At 33.5% G+C, this 12,967-nt stretch overlaps 2 protein-coding genes across 3 annotated transcripts; one reads left to right on the top strand and one right to left on the bottom strand.

Moving 5' to 3' along the window:
- Nucleotides 1-8,083: 8,083 nt before the first annotated feature.
- Nucleotides 8,084-12,064, bottom strand: LOC110614761. Of its 2 annotated transcripts, none has more exons than XM_021756414.2 (4): nucleotides 11,926-12,064; nucleotides 9,742-9,960; nucleotides 9,299-9,414; nucleotides 8,084-8,346 (listed from the first exon to the last, which is right to left on the bottom strand). In XM_021756414.2, exons 3-4 carry the CDS (start codon nucleotides 9,402-9,404, stop codon nucleotides 8,207-8,209), a joined length of 246 nt encoding a protein of 81 aa, XP_021612106.1. In that variant the 5' UTR covers nucleotides 9,405-9,414; nucleotides 9,742-9,960; nucleotides 11,926-12,064; the 3' UTR covers nucleotides 8,084-8,206. The 2 variants fall into 2 exon arrangements, with proteins under 2 accessions (XP_021612106.1, XP_021612107.1); XM_021756415.2 differs by having other exon boundaries at nucleotides 9,299-9,406.
- On the top strand, nucleotides 11,980-12,942 carry LOC110616104 (uncharacterized protein At1g76070). The gene has a single exon (XM_021758427.2). The coding sequence runs from the start codon at nucleotides 11,980-11,982 to the stop codon at nucleotides 12,727-12,729; it is 750 nt and encodes a 249-aa protein (XP_021614119.1). The 3' UTR covers nucleotides 12,730-12,942.
- Nucleotides 12,943-12,967: the final 25 nt, after the last annotated feature.

The raw sequence follows: 12,967 nt of genomic DNA, 5'->3' as shown, positions 1-12,967 counted from the left end.
TTCTACAAGAGATTAACGATTGAATACTTAGATTCATGTAATTATGTTAAATAATACTCTTAAATTTTGTAATAGTACATTTAATATATTTTATTTTTATTTTTATTTTCAATTTATATTTTGATATTTAATAATATTACTAATTAATATTATCTTTATTATTATAATTTATATATATATATATTTTTTATTGTTATTATTAATTGGTAACTTTTTAACTTTTCTACACTTTTTTAATATAATATATTAATCACAATAAAATAAAAATTTTAGCATATATATTTTATTTTTATTTTTAATAATAAATAAATTAAATAAAAATTATAATCAATATTATTAATTAATTGATACTACATGTTTTCTGTCTATTATGTGAATAATAACAAATATATGAGAGATATTGATACTATAACATAAATTTATAATTTTTTTTATATTTTTTTAATTTTATTTATATATAAAATAATAATTAATATATATATATATATTAAATATAATTTATTACTTTTTATCATCATTATTAATATATAACTTCTTTATTTTCTATTTTTAATAGATTAAGTACAATTTATTATATTGATTGTTACTAACCTTTTAATTTTTTATTAGTTTTTAATATAATATATTATTAATATTGTAATAAAAATTTTATTGTATTTTGTTATTAAAAAAATATTATATTTTGTATTTTAATAATAAATATAATGTTAAAATTATATTTATAAAAATTGGATAGTTACCATGGAAAAAGATGTTTAAATAATAAAAATAAATTATTATCAAAAAATAAATAAATATATATATAAATCTAAAAAATTTTTACTATTTTACTATAATATTAGTTTATTGATTTTGACAATTTTTTAAAATCATATTCTAATATAATTTAATTAACAAATTTTATGTATTTTTGTTCCTTTAATATAAATAATTATATAAAATAAATATATATAAGTTATTAAAATTATTATAAAAGATATTAATCGTAATAAAATATAAAACAATTAAAGAATTAATACAACTAATTGTATCAAATTAAAATTTTATTCCATTCAAATAACTTATGAAAAAATAAATAAAAATAAATAATTAAAGTATAATAAAAATAAAATTACACGCCTTAAATAATTAAATAATTATATCTGAATTATAACTTTCTTCACACGACTCTATCTTCTTCATTTTTAATGGGCTTGTATTTTAAATTTTTTTTATTCTCTTTGTATATAGCATGATTATACAACTCTTGTAAGGTAATTCAATCTTTTGAATAGATAGAAATTGGATGAGAGTTATTCAAATATTGAAATTCTTTTATTCAAATGTTGGTATTCTTTTATTCAAGTCATTCTCCTTATTCACTCTCACCACCGTTGCTGCCACCACTATCGACCACTATTGAAATTTAATAAACTTTATTTTCTTAAAAATATAGTTATTTGAATGAAATCTATTATTAGATATTAATAATATATAATAGTAAGTTATGTTACATAACACCCACCCAAATAAAATTGTGAGCTGTCGTTAAATACAAGGGTCATATGATAAGGATCTGATAAGTCGAAAATGCGGTCTCACTACAAGAGAAAAAAACTTTGACACTTGAGAATATCGTCAAGATTCGCCCTCCAAATAGATTGAGTCTTGATACAGAGTTATCATTATCGGGTACATTCCCATTTCGCTAGAGATCGTGGGATTACAAACCTAATTGGCTGATGATGTCCATTATCGAACAGCCGGCCACATTACTATCAGATTTCCAGAAAACACTATATTTATCTTCATCCTCACACAGTATAAAAGGAGAACATCCCAAAGGCAAATGCACCCTATCTCTAACACTGAAACTCTAAGCAATTCGTTATATTCTCTTTTTCAGGATACTGACTTGAGTATCGGAGTGGTTGCTATGGGCACCACCATCGACTCATGTTTCTCCCTTATAGATTTTGACCAATCACAGCACAGCTCCGTTTCGACTACGTCATTAGTTTATCTTCAGCAACATTATTGGTTCTGTTGCCAGGAAAAAGATCCATTAAAACCTTTTCTAGATCGCGCCCCATTCCTTATCATTTTTCCTCACTCGAAATGGCCGAAAACCCTACAGTTGCTAACAATATCATTACCAACGAGGGAGTCATCATTTTCTCTATCCGGATAACCGAAAAAACACGCTTCCAGCAATCAACGAAGCAGATCTTAATAATTTGAACAACAAACAGATACTCTAGTACATTTAAAGGTTGAAGGCTACTCTCAGACAGTGTAAGATATGAGAAGAGGCGTCTAAGATGGATCCTGGAAGAAGAGAGGAAGCCTTCATAAATACCTTAAGGGCCCAAATGGAAGCAGCCAAAGTGCGGCATAAAGGTAAAACCGAATCTGAAGATGAATCAAATGAGACTATGAAAGGAGTGGATTGAAAGCTGATACGGGCTGTACAAAGATATCAAAGAGAACAGGAAGAGGATTTTAGTTTAGATGGGGTCTTGCCTCTTTCTAAAAAAAATACTAGCAGAAACTTTTTCTGCTAAGTTCAAGTTGTCCAGTTTGGATAAGTATAACAAAACAACAGATCCCAAAAGCCATCTAGCCATTTTCAAGATGACGATGCAGCTTCAAGATGTAAATGATTTTGTGTTATGCCGAGTGTTCCTATCGACACTCACAGATTTGGCTCGGAAATGATATCAACACCTAAGCTCAGGTTTAATCCAAAACTTTACACAATTTACTATAATATTCAAATCTAGATTTATCACTTGCATACCTCCAAAAAGGTTTTCTTCAAATCTACGGAAGATCCGCTAGGAAGAGGCAAGTTTTTAAGGAGTTTTATTTCTTGTTTCAATGTTAAAGCCATATAGGTGGAAGAGTTGAATCATGAGATAGCATGTGAGGTGTTGAAGAAAGGTACCTATAACGTTAAGTTCATAGATTCCTTAATAAAAAACCCTACAGCAACATACCAATAGTTGATAGATAAAGTCCAAAAGTAAATCAGATTAAATGATGAGATCCAGACACTAAAAGAGGGCAAGAAGGCAAGTCAAAATCTAAGTCAAAAGTTTGAGAGACGAGCCCATGAAGGAGATTTCAGGAGCTATCCCATCTCGCGAAAGAATGATAAACAGAGTAAGTATAAGAATTACACTCCACTAAATGACTCACGAGCTCGAATCTTAATATGGATCATAGTAAAGAAATCAGGTGGCCGCCCAAGCTTAATACCAAGAAGGCAGACAAATGAGACAAGATCAAATATTGTCACTTCCATGAAGATCATGACCACACAACGAAAGAATGCCGGAAGTTAAAAGGCGAGATCGAGAGGCTCATAAGGGATGGCACCTTTAGAAAATTCACAGTAAAAGAAAAAGAAGGCAAAAACATGAGCCTGAGGAAATAAGACGACTCCTTAGAGGAAACCCAAGAGAATCATACATGTGATAACAAAAGGGCCCAATGAGGTATAGACAAGATGACGAACTTAGAAAGGTGGGAAACTTTACAAGTCTAGGAAAAAATTCACCCATAAGGGTCGTCCGCCCGAAGTATCTATTTTAGTATTGTTCACGCTTTGACAAATAATTTAGTTTTATCCTCGCATATGAACAAAGGAATTTCTTTTGATAATAAAGTCAAAGTATTTTTACCTGGTATGCCCTCAGGTCACAAGGCGGTTCCCTCCAGACCACTCAGGTATTGATCCCACGAATTAAGGCCACAAGGTAAATCTTTGCCAAGTCAGCCACAAGGCAATTTCTACTGGACCACTTGAGCGTTGATCCCACGAATCAAGGCCACAAGGTAAATCTTCGCCAGGCCAGGTCACAAGACGGTTTTCGCCAAACCACTCAGGCGTTGGTCCCACGAATCAAAACCATAAGATAAATTTTAGTTAGGCCAGGTTACAAGGTAATTTTTGCCAGACCACTCGGGCGTTGGTTCCACGAATCAAGGTCATAAGAAAAATTTAGTCAGGCCAGGTCACAAGACAAATCAAGATCATAAAATAAATTTTAGCCAGGCCAGGTCATAAGGCAATTTTCATCAGACCATTTGAGCGTTGGTCCTAGGAATAATGGCCACAAGGCAAATTTTTACAAGGATCGGTCACAAGGCGATTCATGCTAGACCACTGAGGTGATTGATCCCACGAATTAAGACCATAAAGCAGTTTACGCCAGGTCACAATTTATAACCACAAGGGAAGCGTTCGTCATACCTTATGGTTGGTCGCTGGAAATTCACCAAGTTCCTTATCTCATGGACCCAAGATGGGCCAGTGACTAAAACATCATAAACAAGTGTTAGCCACATAAGCAAACCTTTTTTCTCATAGAAAAAAATTATATGCAGGAGATATGAACAACAGACAAAAGAAACATTCTCATTAAATATAAAAAGATTACAAAAAGGCAAGATCATCAGCGTCATTCACTCGACTCTCCGTTATATTGAAATTCTCAACATTCATTATAGAAGAAATCCGGTCAGAGGGTACAACTTCATCACGCTCATCCTCAAAGGGAGTATCTCCAGCATGCTCACCTCTGCCCTCACCTTCTTCCTTGGGGAGGATATCATTTATCTAGGAGAAATCCTCAGAAGGATAATGCTTCATCAGCTCCTTCTTTATGGAATCCTGACCTTGAACAAACATCTCTCTACCTTAGGCCACTGTCTCTTAGAGTTCCGCTTCTAGCTCGGTTACCCTAGTGGAGGGGGCCCGGGCCTCCTCAGCTTGAGCCTGCAGCCCTTAAACCTAGCGTTGTAATAAAGCCACCTAATCCTTGACAAATTTAGCCTGATTCTCAAGGCTAAGCTTATAGGCAAGGGCCGCATCAAAGTCAGCCTGAAACTTGTCCACAAATTCCAGGGTCTCCTTCATTGTACCCTTAACCTCAGCCCCCCAGGTCTTCAAGGTCGAACATTCTTCTGCCAAAAGCTCCCCGTGCGTATCATTTGTGCCAAATTTCCGTCTTAAGGTCCTAAAATGCTCCTTGACCACATAGGCGCAAAGAGCCCCCTCTAGTGCGAAATGAATAGCATTTATAAATAGGTTGTCCGTCTTAATCTCATTTAAGTGACAACGATCTATGGGCCTCAAAGCATTCTTGATTAGCAGTAGACCCAAAGAAGGGTCGTCAAGAAGAGAAGGTGCCTTATTTAGCGCCAAGGCCAGACGTTGAATGCCCGCGGGCTAGGAAGACTCGACCTAGCATCCACAGGAGCGAAAGAAGACAGGGAATCAATAGGAAGCACAGGGGCTGAGGCAGAAATAGAGGCACTTGGGACCAAAGGCTTAGGTTGAGGGGGTGCCAGTTCCTCAGCCAAAGGTTGGGAAGGAGGAGGAGGAAGTACAATCATGTCCCCCGAAGGGCGAAGGCGCTTAGCAGGGGAGTTGGTAACTTTAGCAACAACAACTTTGTCCTTTCGAGAAGCACGTACCGCCTCGGTGAAACTGTTTGACTCGGCCATATCTGTAAGCAAAAGAAAAAGTAAGTAAGATAGTTAGTTCAGAAAATAAAAAAGTTAGAAAAGGAAGTACCCTAATCCTGAGAAAGGGGTACACTTTTAGAAAGGCAGGGAGGGTGAGGAGCGCAGGCCTGGCTTACCGGTAGGTGGCTCTACCATGACGAGACAGTGTTCCTCACAGCCTGAGTAATATCAATCTTCCTCAAGGCTTTAGCCATCATTATAAGGGAAGCTAAAGCCTTGTCTTCCTCTCTCCTCTGGCGCACCCATCTTTCTTCAGCTCTACCCAATAATGCCAGCTAGTCTGAAGGCGCCCAAATCCCCCCGAAGTACAATGATGGAGGATAAAAAAACTTATTTTTCCACTGTTTCAAAGAAGAAGGCATCCGATCAAAAAATATTCAAGTACTTTCGGCTGCTGAAATACTAGAACTTCTCGTTCTTACGAGTACACAGTTGGTATAACTGGGAGAAAAGCGCTACGCTAGGTTCAATGTGATTATTAAAATACACAAACCGAAAAACTACCAAGATTCTCCAGCTATTAGGATGAAGCTGAGTAATAGAGAGCTTGTGAAACCGAAGAATCTCCATAAAAAAGGGGTCTAAAGGGAAATAGAGACCCGCCTTCAACTGCTCCTCAAAGACCATGATTGTGTCCCCAGCATGAATAAGGTCATTAGCACAAACGCAGGGAGAAGGAGCAAAAATTTGAAAAGAATCCTGAGGAATGTGATAGGTATCATATAAACGATCCACGTCACCATCCGAGAGGATGGACGAGATATCACTAAGGGAGTCACCCTCATTCTCGGAGGTCTCCCTCAAGGGAACAATGGGGCCGGCACTTGGATGGGGTCGTCAAAGAAAGAGCTGGAAATCTCGCTAAGGGATTAAGAGATGTTTCTATCCATATCAAAAGGACAACATAGATTATTGTAAATCAAGGAAGGACTTCAATTGAAAGGGAGTCGCAGAATGAATCCCTTTTAAAAAGAAGCTGCAGAAAAATGTAAAAAGTAATGCTTGAAGAAGATGATGGACTCTTATAAAAGTGGTTTTGACAACAGGCATTAAATGCGAGATGGCAAACAGTGTAGTAGCCACCAAAAGGTCCCGTAGATGAAGCGACGTAAAAAGTAAGGAGCTAATCTTGAAGAGTCACGTATCCCGGACCTGGATAAAAAATATTCCTTTTGAATCTAAAGAGTCGAAAACTAGCGAGGGGACCTCTGATATTACATAATATCTGTTCAAAAAAAGCTGTGAGCTGTCGCCACAAGACAAGGGCCACGTGACAAAGATATGATAAGTGGAAAACACGGTCTCACAACAGGAGAAGGAGACCCGGAAACTTTAGCACTCGGAATATCGTCAAGATTCGCTCCTCCGGATAGGCCGAGTCTTGGTACAGAGTTACCATTATCGAGCACATTCCCATTTCGCGAGAGATCGTAAGTTTACCAACCTAATTGGCTGACGATGTCCAGTATCGAGCAATCGGCCACAACATTATATTTATCTTCATCCTCTCATAATATAAAAGGAGAACGATCCCAAAGGCAAAGGTACGCTATCTCTAATATTGAAACTCTAAGCCATTTGTTACATTCTCTTCTTCAAGATACTGATTTGAGGTTCGGAGTGACTGCCGTGGGTATCCACCACTACATCACGTTTTCTTCCTTGCAGGTTTTGATCAATCACAATACAGTTTCGTTTCAGTCATATTATTAGTTTATCTTCAGCAACATCAATGAGCACTAAAATTTTTAATTTTCTTTAATACAATTAAATTTGTTGAAATATGATTTTGTACTTGATTAATATTTGAGAACTTTAAATTTCTTACTCTAAACTTGGAAATCATACATATTAGTTAAATTTCTAATTCTCCATCTTCTTTATTTTATGGCAATAGGTAGTATATTTAATTAATAGTTTTTTTTATATTATTTTAAATCTCAAAAAATAAAGTAAAATATTATATATGATATTCAATATCCATCTATTAATAATTTTAAATTTAAAATCTGAATATATAAAAAAATATTTTATTTATCTCGATAAGCGAAATAAATTAATAAAAAATATATATTATTTTATAAAACAATTTTATATTATTTTATAAAATAAAATTATACTATTTTATATAATAATAATAAAAAATATTTTAATACGCACAAAACGATTTGAACAAACGGCTAATTTTCTAATCAAATATATCATGAATTTTAGGGGCAGATAGGGATCATCGCCTCCATAAAATTTAAAATTTTATTTTTTCAACATGTGAACTTATTTTTAATAAACTACTGCAATGATTATCTGAAAAAAGTTTAAAAAGTCAATTTTGTTATGTAAATATTGCATTAGTGAATAACATAATTATATTAAATTTAAATTTATTAAATATATATTTTACTCGTACTAAATATAAATAAAATTGCGTTAGAATGCCCTAATACTGTACAGGTATTTAAATTACATTGCATATTTAATTATTTTGTTACAATTTGCACCCTACCAATATTGTATTTCCTGGCAGTGCAGCCTTCTGCCTTTATTTGAAACCACTGCTCACAATATCCGAGACAGTAATGAAGAATTTTTGTCATTCCATATTCAGCAGTACGTTACATTACATCCATTACATTGAGAATCCTAAAAAAATTGAACTACATGCTTGCACGTCATTTGCAATTTCAGTGTTCTATCAATGACCCTGCATATCAAGCATCTCATCCAAACCTTTTAATCTCTCTAATCCTTCACTAATCAGAAAACGAATCCTCTGCTTCTCCTTGCAATTCCGGTTCTTCTCCATCTCTTGTCTAATTGTATGCTTCAGTTCAACTGTAAAATTCATTGACTTTCAGAGAAAGCTGCTAGAACTGCACTCAGCACAGTATTAAAATAAAGCCCAAGACATTTTAGATAAGATTAACATAATTTTATTTTCCATCGCAAGTTCCAAATTATAACTGAGCAAAGTAATTCTAGAGGCCTACTAACTAAACAATTTTAAAGAAACAAGGGCAAGGTACTATATGATAAATAGTTTGAATGCTATGAAAATAAAGGTGTAGCAGGCCAAATAGTAAATGCAAGGACAAGAAAAGCAAAAAGCATATGGTTATATCCAATTAATATTGCACCATGCAGAATCTCGAACAAAACAGTATATAACAAGTGTTTTTAACGAGTATCAAGATTGCAGCTTGTCCAGATAACTGAGGTAACCCCAAATGGTTGATCCATTTAGCAAGCTATTTGAAAGCTGATAAACTGTCGGCTTGCTAAAAACTAATGGAAATTTGTTTCATTTCCAAAGGTTACTCTGTTCAGAACGAGGTTTCAATAAGGTAATTGTGTTTTTCAAGCTTTTAAAGCTATGGATTTTGTTTGGATAACCCATGATCTTATAAGGTACGGTGTTTTACAGGCTGTTAAAAAACCTTCAAAATTCTGCATTTTCCCCAACAAAATGGTAAATTGAGGTTTTCTCTTCAAAATCTGGAAAAACACTCAATATACTTTTCTTCCTTCCAAAAAACCCAAAACTGAAAATTTACTAAAAGAGAAAAGTTTTTACTCTCCCTCCACTCTAACAGAAATTCCACTTGTAGTAATTAACTCAGATGCAAACTTTGCAAGGAACATAATTTAAACATGGGGGAGATCATCCTCAAGATTTATAGATGGAAACAAATGAGGAACAGTGAATTTAAATTGATACACGGGAGATCAATAAAGAGCTATAGACCCAATGATATGCATCAGTTAAATTAGATTTTCAAAATTTCACCTCTAGCATGTTCAGGTGCTCTTTTTGCAGTCCTTAGAGCTTGTCTATACAGCTTCAAAACCCGAGCACGGAGAATAAAGTCCTGCAAATCAAAGGAGAGAGCCATGGCTGATTCTCTTCCCCAAGAATAAAGGTTATCCTCAAGCTCAAGTTTTTATGAAGTAAAATGCAGCAAAAGTCATCATCATCATCCAAGTCTATAAGCCCAGATGAACACAGAATCGAACATAGTTAAAGAGGATCAGATGGTATCATCAGTATTACGATCAAACAACTAAGTCCACAACTAACCCTATCTCATAATCATCCAATTGCTCAGATCCCTAAATTAGATTTTTTCAATGAAATTGAGTAATCAACTGCGATACTAAAATCTCAAAAACGAACAGCAAAGTCTTCCATTCGCAGTGAAAAGAGTAAAATGATAGAGGAAATTCGCATACCTTAAGCAGAGAGACGAATCAGATGATAATGTTAGGGTTTTCACCGAAGAAATGGTTGGGATTCAGCGCGAAGCCACATTCCAACTAAGAGTGCGTTGCTCTCTTCCCTGGAGAAAGCATAAGCAAATGACTTTAACAACTAACGACACAGCGTTTTGCTCTGCCAAAACTCAGCGACCTGTCGCTTGCAATCCAGTGCTTTATTTCAGTTGCTTCTAACTGATAATTTCAAATAATCAGGATAAAAAAATTCAAACAATCCTTTATTGGTTTAGATTTGAATTATAATGGTATTCTCTAATCAAATTAAAATTTAAAATTCACATGTCACAAAATGCCAAAAACTTCGTTGTATATGTTTGACCTATCTTAAAATTAAATCAAGTATTAATATTAAATTCTATAAATTTAATAATTATAAATAATAAGTTTGATTTTCCTTACCTAATCAAAATTGCCCATGAAATTCAATGTGGTGATACGTTTCAATTATGCTTTATCCAATTTGATGGAATCTATGAAATTAGTATTATTATTTTTTTATCGTACATACAATATCGCATTAAATAAATCTTGATAAATTACCATAGCTTATAAAAGCTATGGTAATAAATATTACTATTTTTGATACTATAATTAATCATCTAATTATAATATAATTTAATATTGATTTTGATTTTGATCGGTTTTAATTGGATTTTGAAATCAACTAATTAAATTTAAATTTCATATTATCCCTTTCCAAAATTGTACAATTTTTTTTCCTAATAAGATTATTACTGACCAAAATACTAATTGGGAGTCAAAATTAACATGAAAATTAGGGCATGGTGTGGGAAGTTTCCTTAAACATAGAGAATTAGAGACGGAAGGTGTGAAATGAGATCTAGAATTAGGTGAATATTCAACATCATAGTAGATTTAATGCACAGCAAAATATGAACCCTATTATCTTTGCCAAATCATAATCACATTATTATAATTAATATTATTCCGCCTACTCATTATTATCTTTTCAACGCCAAATCATTCATTCTATGTAAATTTCCCTAAAAAATTATGCCAATGAATATGATTTTCTTTTCAAAAATAGAAACAATTTCAATTACATGGTGAGTTTTTTTTTTTAAATAAACATTTTTATTAATAATTAGTTTAAGAAATCCAAATTTTATTTTTAGAAAAAGTATTGTATTTGATATTATTTTACTATAATATTAAAGAATAAAATATTTTCAGAAAAACGATAGAGACTTGATGAATAATTTAAGTACGCTAGAAATGCCTGATAAATAAAGTAATCTCTGATGATCAGAGACCATTGACAAAGCAAAGGCTAAAATCTCCAAATTGGTCGGCACTTATCCGGTGCTTACGGTTGTCCGGACAGGAATTCATTTTGAAATTTTTTTTTATACAAAATATAAAAAAATATTTTTTTATTATTTAGTTATAATATCAAAAATTTCCGAAAAATGATTACAATATCAAGAATTAAATAATATTAAATTTTTTTTATAATAATTTAATTTTTTCTCTAATGGAATAATTTTATATTCAGAAAGTTGAAACAGTGTTTAATATTAAGAAATAGAGATTAAATTCGACGCAAATGAAAGAAAATTCACTGGGTAAACCATTCAAATGGAAATTGAAATCGCATTAAATAAAGCATCAACACCCAATTCTATTGTATTATTTTTTTAAAACTCTATCTCTCCATTTGAAATTAATAATTTTGAAAATGAAAAAAATTAATTTTTTAAAAGTAAATAGAAATCTTATTTCTTGCAAAATGAAGGATAAATGATTAATTTTATCCTAAACCAGCCTATTATATTTATATGGGATTTATAATTTATGTTTAATTTTTTTTGGTAATGAAATAATTTTTTTTTATTAAGGAATGTATTCTGTCATTTTCCATTTTCAGTTTATAGTATATTACAATTAAGCAAAGAGTAACTCAGAATTAATTCCGGGATTAACCATTTTAATCTTGGAAATCAATGCAAATTGCTAGGCAATAAGATGGAAACCTGCATAAATATAATCAAAACCTGCAAGCTGTTTCCTTAAAAAGCCTAAGATGGCTTGCTAACCACACCCTTCTCATTTGACCATCACCATTCACACCGTCATGAAACGAAGTCATTGTCCTAGTATTTATTTATATAAATATACCATTGATTTGCAGGTGGGTGGTTGAACTTTCGTAGAGACCTTTAGCTTTCGAAAATGGAGAAGCAACCGAAATCAAAGAACAAGATTCTCAAATTTTTACCCAAAGCAGCTTCTGCAGTCTACTTCCAAAACCCTCCATTTAGCCCCAGTAGAGATAAACGATCAGAGAATCACTTCCACAGACACAGAGTTCATGCCGGTAAAGGTTTCTCCAGTCCAGTTGTTTCCATCATCCCCGATGAAATTCGACGGAAACCCAAGAATGGTAGCTTTGATTCCCAAGAACCCAACTCGCCTAAGGTGTCCTGCATGGGCCAAATCAAATGCAAGAAGAAGATAGTAAACAAGGCCAAGCACTCTTCGTCTCCTCATGAAGCAAAGACTGTGCCTTCTTCACGCGAGATAAAGAAACATGAGTCGACTATTATGAAATTCTCTGGTAGTGCAAGGCCAATTGATGAGAGGAGGAGATCAGATTCTTCTATCTATGATAAGCAACCGCTTTCTGATAGAGCACCACCTTCTTTGAGTCAGATGAGACACTTTGCGAGCAGTCGTGATGCTTTTGCCAACTTTGACTGGACGGCTCAGATTGCGCCGGTGGATTCAGAACACGGGGATTCTTATGCCGATGAAGAGGGCAGAGTACACATGGACATAGAAGAAGAAGAGGTGATTGTTCCTTTCTCAGCGCCTACAACCGTTGGTCCATCAGTGGCTTTGCAGCCAAGAAGAGATGTTAATCTATGGAAGAGAAGAATCATGAGTCCACCTAGGCGTCTTCAGTTGAATTTAATTGTCTGAACAATTTGAATTAATCCATTTTTTTCCAAGATTCCTTCTTTTAACTGTATTTGTTTCTTTTTGTTTGGGCAGAGAATGGATTATAAAGTTGCATCCCGATGAAGGATTCTAAACAATAGTCTTAAAGAATCCTACGTTAAAAATATATAAAAATATAAAGATAATTATAAATAATTATATTTTAATATTAAATTCACTAATCATTTTAATAAATAGAGCAACTCAACACTCTCTCCTC

This window comes from Manihot esculenta, chromosome 5, assembly GCF_001659605.2.
Source record: "Manihot esculenta cultivar AM560-2 chromosome 5, M.esculenta_v8, whole genome shotgun sequence".
NCBI lineage: Eukaryota > Viridiplantae > Streptophyta > Magnoliopsida > Malpighiales > Euphorbiaceae > Manihot > Manihot esculenta.
The sequence above is the reverse complement of the archived record's forward strand: the minus strand, read 5'-3'. Positions and strand labels throughout refer to the sequence as shown.

What these genes read in the sequence shown, in the direction of transcription:
- LOC110614761 (XM_021756414.2), bottom strand. Translation starts at nt 9,404, where the DNA reads ATGGCTCTCTCCTTTGATTTGCAGGACTTTATTCTCCGTGCTCGGGTT. An exon ending in AGCACCTGAACATGCTAGAG is followed by an intron (nt 8,347 to 9,298) that starts GTGAAATTTTGA and finishes TGAATTTTACAG; the next exon opens with TTGAACTGAAGCATACAATT.
- LOC110616104 (XM_021758427.2), top strand. Translation starts at nt 11,980, where the DNA reads ATGGAGAAGCAACCGAAATCAAAGAACAAGATTCTCAAATTTTTACCC.